Source organism: Panthera uncia, assembly GCF_023721935.1.
Source record: "Panthera uncia isolate 11264 chromosome B2 unlocalized genomic scaffold, Puncia_PCG_1.0 HiC_scaffold_25, whole genome shotgun sequence".
In the NCBI taxonomy this organism is placed as follows: domain Eukaryota; kingdom Metazoa; phylum Chordata; class Mammalia; order Carnivora; family Felidae; genus Panthera; species Panthera uncia.
The window spans coordinates 8,575,602-8,585,319 of NW_026057581.1; the positions used below are offsets into that span (position 1 = coordinate 8,575,602).

Sequence of the window (9,718 nt, forward strand, 5' to 3'; positions counted from 1 at the left end):
TTTAGGCCACTCGAATCAGCGTGGGTTTTTTGTTGTTGTTTGTTTGTTTGTTTTTGGTCTTTCCCTGGCTCTGTTCTTGGATCACGGTTCGGTTCTCGACATGTCCTTATCTTCAGAGGTGGTCTTGTTGGGGCCATGAGATTCCCGGTTTTCCTGGCATTGTGTGAGTGGTCAGAGCAGCCTTTCCTTCTGGCTGCTGAGTGGGAGTAAGGACTCGGTTCTCGACCTACAGAAGGGTTGGTCCTCTAGCCGGGTGACTCATATTTGCTGTCGGTTCTGGTTTCCCACCCACCACAGGGCAGGCAGGGTGCCACGGGCGAGTCTGAGCAGAAGAGGATGTGCGTGTAGAGCAAGAAACCAGGGATGTGGAGACTGACCGCCTGCTCCCTGTTAGGTGGACACCAGGCCAAAAGGGGACATGGCCGATGTTCTCCACCTTCTTAATGCCCGAGGCTTCTCTTCTTCTTAATGGACAAGCAGCAGCCTCCAGTACGACCTTTGTCATGCTTGGAAAAGCAGTGTAGATCACTTACAAGCTTCCCATTTCTATACAGATGACGTCCGAGAGAGTCGCATCGGGACTTCATTCGCTTTTCCCACTCAAGTTCTTGGCTTCCTCAAAAATCTCGGATCACTGCTGGTTGCCTTGGGGTGCTTCGGGTACACGTACTTTACAGCATCTCCCTTTGGCCTGCTCACCAGTCCCCTCAGCTGTGTGCCCAAAACACAGCCCTCCTGTTGTGGGTGTGTGGTCAGGGTGAAGCGCTAAGTTGTTAAGTCACATCTTTATTAGAAGAGAAAACCAGAAAGCAGAAGTTTGCATTCTCAGTAGAGTTGATCTAGAGCAAAGAGCTGAAGAAACCCAAGGAAGTCTGATTTAGTTAAGGTACTTCGAAGCTGTACATATAGCATTGTATTAGCCAAAGACAACATAAATAAAACCCCTTAGGGCTTTGAATTAAAAAGTTATAATATCTACTTATGTATTTAATTTTCTGTCTGATCTATCTACCTACCTACCATCTCTCACCTTCCCTCCAAACATACTACATTAGGCCAATGTATGGCCCAAGATGTCCTTAGGGCTGGCATAGAAAAAAGTGCCACTTATACTCTGCCTTTGTTAGGAATTCTGGTTTTTTGTTTTGTTTTAAAGTAGGCATCATGATGTGGGGCTTGAACTCACAACTCTGAGATCAAGACCTAAACTGAGATCAAGAGACACTTACCCAACTGAGCTACCCAGGCACCCCAAGAGTTCTGGTTCTTGAAAGTTTGCTTCATGCTTTCTACTGCCAGCCTTTGATATGACTTTTGTCTTTCTTTCTTTTTTTTTTTAATGAGAAAACCCAATTGATGGATTATTTTGGAATCTCTCTCCTTGGCACCTGTGTCATTGCCAGTTGGGTGATGTTTGTTTTCTTTTTTTGTATGGAGACTCCTTCATGCGTGAAATCTCTCCCTATTCTAAATCCAACTGGAAGCCCTTGAACCTGTGCAGCTCTTGGCAGAATCACTTCACAAGACTGACCTAGTGTATAGATGGCCACATAGGGAAAGATGACAGTTAAATTTAGGTTGTCTCCAGAAAAGCCTAAATCGACATGATGAAACTTTTCCTATGGCAAATCCCCCTTTAGAGTGTTTAGTTTTTAAACTCAGATGACTTAAAAAAAATTTTTTTTAACCAGAGTGGGAGAAAAACCTGTAAGACATTCCTTCAGTTTTCCTATAATTTGAAAATAAGTTTTGAGGGAAATGAAGACTTTGCAAGCCAAGTTTTAGTGCAAAGCGAACTGTCTAAACACCGGGAAATTGTACTGTGTAGGATGGAACCACTGATCTTCTCTGGATGGAGTCGTCTCTATGCACATCTAATCTGCCGCCAGGGAAACTCTGGGGAGGACTTTCCATTACTTGGGGAATTTTTGAAGCTAATGATAGGTGTTATTTTCTTCTTTCTAGACTGCCACAAGTTTCAAAATGTACTTAGAAAACTGGAATATTCAGACAGCTACTTGGCTAAAGCGGTAAGAAAAATAAAAAAAATGACCTCATTGCTCGTGGCACTGGGATATGTTTAGATGGGCGTCGCTAGATGAGCAGTAGTCTGCCAGGAGTAACGTGTCATCTGACACTTTTGTTTTGTATTAACATCTCTGCCCTATAATGGAAAAGTAGAAATAATGTGAGAGGGTCGCAGCGTAGCATAGTTACTTTAGTGTATCAAACACCTAATAGTGCCCTTCTTGTCTAGCAGCCACTCGTGCCGTTCTCAGGTCAGTTCCATAGGAGATGGTGGTTATCCCCATTTTACAGATGTGGAAAGTGAGACAGAGAGGTTATGACACTTGCTTAAAGTCACACAGCTAATGAGTACTTGATAAGAGCCCAAAGAGACTCTCTCCAGAGCCAGGCTCTTAAACCTCTGTGTTTTGCTGCCTCTTACCTATAGGAGATTAGGTCAAGGAAGGTCAATGTCAGCATCAAATCACTGAAGATCTCCATTTATCCCTAGCATTAACAGCTTGATGGCACCTTGAAGATTTAGGTTTTTTTTAACCTCACATTTTTGTTCGTATTTCTCTGTCGTTTATTTCCCTACACGTTCCAAGACTGGAAACGTTACTTAATATGGAATTAATAATGTGCTATCCTTGAAGCAAAAAACTCTAGCTAGCGAATACTCCGATCATATGAGTGCAAGAAGAGTGTGAAACTATCAAGCTGTAGATTCTGTTTCTGATACGTAGCATTTTTCATAGGTCCCAACATCGGGGTAAGAGACAATATACGGTAACACTCCAAAGTAAACTCAAGCAGCGCCATCTGAGAATTGACCTGAACATGCAAATTTTGGGAAGTTGTACTTACTGGTGCTATTAATTTTACCAGAAAATTTAGCATAAACCTCTATTTCTTTTTTTGTTTGTTTGTTTTAATGTTTATTTATTTTGAGAGAGAGAGTACGAGTTGGGGAGGGGGAGAGTACGAGTTGGGGAGGGACAGAGAGAGAGGGAAAGAGAGTCCCAAGCAGGCTCCACACTGTCAGCACAGAACGTGACACAGGGCTTGATCCCATGAACCGTGAGATCATGACCTGAGCCGAAATCAAGAGTCGGATGCTCAACCAACTGAGCCACCCAGGTGCCCCTAAACCTCTATTTCTGTATGTCAGGTAATCCCAATATCTCCATTGGGAATTTATGTTCTAAGATGACTGAACATAAAAAATGTAACAAATATTAAAAAATCATTTTGGAAAACAAAGCATCTTATTCATACAAAAAGATACAGAGGGTAAGAAACAAATACCTGTGAAGACTAGCCCATTTCAAAGGAACATTCCAAGTGGCATCCAGGTTCTGTGTCTCTTTCCCCAAATGCATTCTCTTTCTTTGTGTGACAAGGAAGCCATAGTCCTTAGTTTGGGTTCACTTCCGTTGCGTTTGACAATCCATACAGAGCTGGATTGGTGTTAACTGTTTGAATTTCTATTTTATTTTATTTTTGGGGGTTCGATTGTTTAGTAAAGCACATCGTGGTTTCCTTATGCTGCCACTGGCGATTTATAGATCAGATTTGGGAGAAAGTCCCGGACCATCACTTCGTTTTAATCAACCAAGAAGTCAGAGATCTCCAGGGTATTTGCTGACAGTTTCTAGGTCCTCACAGTGTCACTCTTTAAAGCGAATTCGTGGATTGAAATCCAAAGGGACACCGGAAGTGCTGAAAAGTCATGTAACCGACACCGTGATTTTGTGCTGGAGTCCTTGCCAAGAGAGATGAAACGGTTTGCAGCATTGGCTGGGTAGATGGCACGGAGGCCAGGTTGGGATTCATTTTGACCGAAGGAAGATACCCACTTCGAAAGACGCTATCCTGATCTGAAAAGTTCTAGTGCCAGTGGCCCTGATCCATAAGTGTTCCCGGTAGATCAGGGCACTGGAGGAGTGCGCTTCTATGAGGCAGGAGCTCTTGCTGGGTGGAGTGACCGCTTGGACTTTTATTAGATCTCGTATGACGGGGCCCAGATCATTTAGTTCCATGCAGTTTAAAACTTCCTATTCTACTCCCCAGACGATTGGACTACGAATTCCCTGTCTGGTAGCATTCAGGAAACGGAGCTCAGGCAGCTGGCATTGCATTGAGAAGCCCTGGTAGGGGTAGGCTTGTTCGCCATCCATAATGGGTCAGATGATTTCTGTGTGGTCTGAAGGCACAAGTGTAGTTAAGACGTTTCTGCTCCTCTGACTGATGGCTTGTTGTACCTTCCTCTCTTCATAGAGTGTGCTATGAGCGGGTTCCCTGGTACCCCACGGTGCTAACCTTTGTCCTGTCTGCCTTGTGGCATGGTGTCTACCCTGGATACTATTTTACCTTCTTAACTGGAACCCTTGTCACAGTAGCAGCCAGAACGGTAAGCTTCCTTTGGTTGTAAGATCTTTTCCCTAATAATCTGATGCCTGTATGTGTGTTACCTTCTGGTCTCAGAAGTAGGTGGTGGAGATGGGAGTGATACTTTGAAAAATCACCACACAACAGAAGTCTTCCTCTTAGAGAAATACTTCAATATATAGGAATTTTTGGCTACCAAGTGATTAACTGCTTTTCTGTTATTTACAGATGGTATTTGCAAAACAAGGAATTTTAGGAGTAACGAATGTTTCGTACCTTAAGAGATGAAAACATTTTTAATCATTAAGCAGTCTACCAATTATGATGCCTTCGTAATTGAGGCTCCACAGGCTTCATTCTGCTTGTACCCAACTCATTTTCTCATTTCGTTATCGTAAGCTGAGAAACAATCCGCCAAGTCTGTGCAGCCAGTAAAATTGTGTTGTTAGAGATCACTCTAACTTGTCACATGCTCATGCCTGATCCGATTAAGTTAGTTTGTGTGAAATTCTTTGTGAATTTGTTTGGGTAGCCTCCGGTTCGTCCTGGACTGTTCCTACTCTGTGCTGGTTGTAGAGTAGGATGCTAAAGAAACACAAACCCTGCCTGCCCTTAAAGAACGAAATGAACACGTATGTGAGTAATTGTAAATCAGGGTGTGCTGATTGTGCAGTAGAGTTTTGTATTTGATTTAATCACAACCTTTGATAATGATTGTGGCCTTCCATATTTAGGTGCCAGGGATTAAAAAAAATTTTTTAATGTTTATTTATTCTTGAGACGGAGACAGAGCATGAACAGGGGAGGGGCAGAGAGAGAGGGAGACACAGAATCCGAAGCAGGCTCCAGGCACCGAGCTGTTGGCACAGAGCCTGACGTGGGGCTCGAACCCATGAACCGTGAGATCGTGACCTGAGCTGAAGTCAGATGCTCAACCGACTGAGCCACCCAGGTGCCCCTGGTGCCATGGATTTTTAATGACATTTGTTAAACTGTATTTTGGATGTGAATTCAGGAGCCCCAGCATAGCTATTCACGCTTTAATTCATGTATCCTGTGAGTGTTTCAGGCACTGGAATCCCGCAGCAAGAGTCCCTTCCCTGCAGAATACCTGTTTTAGTTCGATGAATGTGGGTTGGAATATACGTGTGAACAAGAATAATTGATTATTTTAAAAGTGCACTAATCAGCATGAGTAGTAACGTCTATATTCCACATATCTGTAAGTGGAAAACAAGGAACGCCGTGTCTTTTCTCCCATTCACATACCCCTTACATTATAAAAGCACGGAACAGATGGCCAGGACAAGCTAAAACAAAGACCGGAATTGTGCTTGTTTATATATCCAAAGTATTATTCCTGAAAATGCCTTTAGCTCTGTGATTTCAACTGGTATCAAAGCATTGATTTATGGAAAGCCTTTTTTTTGGGTGGCCCGGACATATTTTTGACAAATGAGTTAGGTAGGCGGTAGAGAGGGTTGATAGAACAGTATTCCCAGGAGAATGAACTCAGGAGTTTGCTTTCTGATACTGCTTACGCTCCCCAGGGGGTGGAGCTCTGACTGTCTTGAACTCGCCAAGAAGGAGTCTTTAGCTTACCCAGAGGCCCCCAGGAAGCCTCTCCCGCTTTGGGGCTAAGCTACCTGTAAGCCAGTCACTGTCCCAGCTGCGCCTTTGGTTCTTGGATCTGGGAATTACATGTCTTTCTGGACGCAAATCTAGTCCCATTTATTAAAAGACCTACAAATTAATTATGGAAAAGTTAGCTTTTCCATATTATATCACAGATTAATATTTTCAGCATGGAATATGGTTTTCGATAGAATACTAAAAAAAAAAAAAGCCTAGAAAATAAATCTGTGCCATCAGTGAAAATATAAATGTGGATGTGTATGCATAGCGAGAGGCTTGGGAGGATATGTGCCAAGGTTATAAACAGTGCTTTTCGCTGGGAGATATCAAAAGATGAAATTCTTTTTTGCTTCTTTGAACACTTGTCAACAGTGGACGTAAATATATGTTTTTACAATAATAAAAATCATAATGGCATTTTTGATCACCTGTATTCCCAAGGTATACTGCCCCCATGCATGGAATAAAAACTGTTTTTATTTTTTTATCCCTGGCTCTGCCTTCCTTGGCTTGCAGATGAGGAACAACTACAGACATTACTTCCTTTCCTCAAAAGCCCTCAAGGTTGCATATGATGTGGTCACCTGGGCGGTCACTCAGCTGGCCGTGTCCTACACCGTTGCTCCCTTCGTTATGTTAGCAGTTGAACCAACCATCAGCTTATACAAGTAAGTTTCCGTCGTTCTCCATTGCTGTTTCATAAACTTGTCTTCTCTGCGTTTGGCTTGGAAGTTGGCAAATTGAATCCATCAGTATTAAGAATTTCTAAATATGGCTTCCACGTATCTTAAGTGGAGGAAACTGCCAAAATGTGAAATATGTGTCAACTTACAGCAGGAATGTTTGCGTTCAGCTCAAAACCATTTAATACCTTCTGGTTGCTGGGCACTGTCCTAGAAGTTAGGGATAAAATGGTGAGAAAAATAAAAGAAATCCTTCCTGGTCCCATGGAGGGGATAGAGGCATTAAGTACATTAAGAGTACATTAAGATTGTACTCAGAGTGAATGATACTGATGAGGTTTTGGAGTGGTGGGGGTTGGTATCTGATGGCCAAGAAAGAATTGTTGAAGATGTCTTTGCTGCAAGATGTGATTTTATCAAAGCACATGGACAGGACCGGTGGGCAGGAACAGCTCTACTGGGGTTGTGAAGAGTGACTAGTTATATACCCTGGAGTTGGGGGAGGTAGAGTCAAAAGGAGGCCTCCAGAAGGACTTTGGTCTGCTAAAGAGGACTCCTAGGATACCTGAGGCCTTGCTATTGTGAAGCTAAGGTTGTTTTTCCTCTAGTAAGGCATTTACGCTAGGATGGTGGGGGGTTCCTGGAGGAAATGTTCTACTCCGAATTTGCCTGAAGTACTTATCAATGGGCTGCAGGTTGTAAAGAAATTTAATTTTACCTGCTCTTTCTTTCTTGCCTTTGTTCCCCATATCCCTATGGAGAGGAAGGTGATACCAGGGGCTCCAGGAAACGGAGTCTAGAGATAACTGGAGAGGAGTCTGTTGATAATAAATTACCAAAAAAAGGCCATCTTAAGATATTTGTGAACTGAGGGAGACTCCCGTCCCGCATGACTATGATCTCTATTAACTGCTTGTTTCCTTTCCTTGGTCCTTGGGCGGCCAGGAGTGTCTGAGGAATATGGCACATATCCCACCTGGGGGCGGGGCGGGGGCAGGGGTGCTGGCTTGCACTTTGCCCTCAGCTTGCCTTAATGCTCCCTCATCAGTATCGAGACTTAGGAGGGCACGTAACAGGAATCGGACTCAGACCGGACATCAAGGGTAGCTTTTGGGTGACAACGGCATTCGAGCTAAGACCTGGAGGCTGCATGGGGGGGGGGGGGAGCGAAACATAGTGTGTGTGGGGATGTGAGGGTGATGGTCCAGGTGGAGCACCCTAGGGACTGTGCTCCAGACACAGGGAACAGCACTGAAAAGGCCCCCTGTGCTAGGAGGAGGTTCTGGGCACTGAAGCCCCAAGTGACCTGAGTGTTGGCAGAACCGAGAATCCATGGTAGATAGCGGTGAGCTGAGGGGAGAGAGTAGCTCTCAGTATCCCTGTTTGTCGTAAGAGGAAGTGGAAGCTCAGAGAGGGTGATTGAACAAAACTCACACACCTCGACCTGAGTTTCAGACCTGGAGTTCCTTTATAGCGAGAACAGTAATGCAGTCACGAAAAATGTCTTTACAAGCTATTTGGGCAGAATGTTACTGGTTGGAGATCATGCTAAATAGCGATTTGTTGGAGATAACGTGCATTTAACCGACTGCAGTATGCTGATTCCTACACTCAGGGGCTCTAGAGGAAGAGAAGCAAATAGCTACCAAGCCAGATCACCCAAGTAGATTTCCATGTATTTACAAAAACAATAATTCCCTGCCCAGATCAGCTCTGTCCAGAAGTTTCTACAGTCTAGAAATGCTATCCGGTGTGTTAGTCATCGGCACGTGTGGCCGTTGAGCGTCTGCAATGTGGCTGCAGTGACTGAGGAACTGAATGGTCAACTTTATCTAATTTTAATTAATTTGAATTGTAACAGCCACGTGTTGCCAACGGCTATCATAGATTGCATCTCACAAAGTGTTTTCAGCATCTCTTAAGAGAATCACTGAATCTGATGAAAGAAATGAAAATTGAATGTGCGGTTTGTTTTTGTTTTTTTTTTAGCGGAGGTGGGTCTGGTTGCATTCCAGATCTGTTCCTCACTTGGGGCTAATTTCGGTGACTGGCAATGAATGGCAGTTGTATGCAAATCACTTCTCCGCACATCCATCACTGCTTAACATTTAAATTTCAGATGTGCTTTATTTTTAGGTCTAGTCGGTTTTCAATCTATGGTGACTTCCCATCTCAGCTTTAAATTCCTGTCTAATCTTTAAGTTGTGAATCCCAAGTAAACACTTAAATGTATTATGAAAGAACCTGTCTGAGCTCAGGATACTATGACTAAATATAGCCCGAGTGAGTTCTGCCACAAACATTTCCCTCGTTGCGGAGGCCGGGAAGTCCCAAGATCAAGGTGCTGGCAGATTGGGTTTCTGGTGAGTGCTGTCTTCCTAGTTTACGGAAGCTGCCTTCTCTCCGTGTCCTCACAGGGTGGCAGAGCCACACAGGGAGAGGCAGCTCACACTCTGGTTTCACTTTATCTTCCTATAAAGGTACTAATCTGGTTGGGGGTGGGCCCCGTGATCCCATCACGGGGCCCACCCCCAACCAGATTACCTCCCAAAATTCCACTTCTCCAATACCATCCCTTGGGAAGTTAGGGCTTCAATACATGAATTGGAAGGTTGGGGCACCTTTGGGGTCCATGGCTGGACCTTTTTGGGAACTCATTTTGAAAGGCAAATCCTTATCCACGAACTTGTCTTTAAGTAGAAGACCCTTAAAAAATATTTTTTAACATTTACTTATTGAGAGAGAGACACAGAGCAAGCAGTGGAGGGGCAGAGAAGGAGACACAGAATCTGAAGCAGGCTCCAAGCTGTCAGCACAGGGGCTCGAACCCATGAACTGCAAGATCATGACCTGAGCCAAAGTCCGACGCTTGACTGAGCCACCCCGGTGCCCTAGTAGTGACACTTTCTTAAATTCAGTGTGTAAGGATGCCAGGTAGAGACATCTTTTGCAGATAGCATCTCCTTGAGAGTGAGGACTATGCCTCATTCATCGGTGTATCT

At 44.0% G+C, this 9,718-nt stretch overlaps 1 protein-coding gene across 6 annotated transcripts in view; it reads left to right on the forward strand.

Moving 5' to 3' along the window:
- MBOAT1 (membrane bound O-acyltransferase domain containing 1) overlaps positions 1-9,718 on the forward strand; it is a 114,548-nt gene that overhangs the window by 93,832 nt on the left and 10,998 nt on the right. For all 6 annotated transcript variants that reach the window (XR_007463078.1, XM_049654973.1, XM_049654972.1 and 3 more), the window contains 3 exons: positions 1,966-2,030; positions 4,288-4,420; positions 6,550-6,701. Coding sequence is in view for 5 of the 6 variants with exons in the window: in XM_049654973.1 (XP_049510930.1) it covers positions 1,966-2,030; positions 4,288-4,420; positions 6,550-6,701 (350 nt within the window). In the remaining variant the exon portion in view is untranslated. The remainder of the gene's footprint in view (positions 1-1,965; positions 2,031-4,287; positions 4,421-6,549; positions 6,702-9,718) is intronic.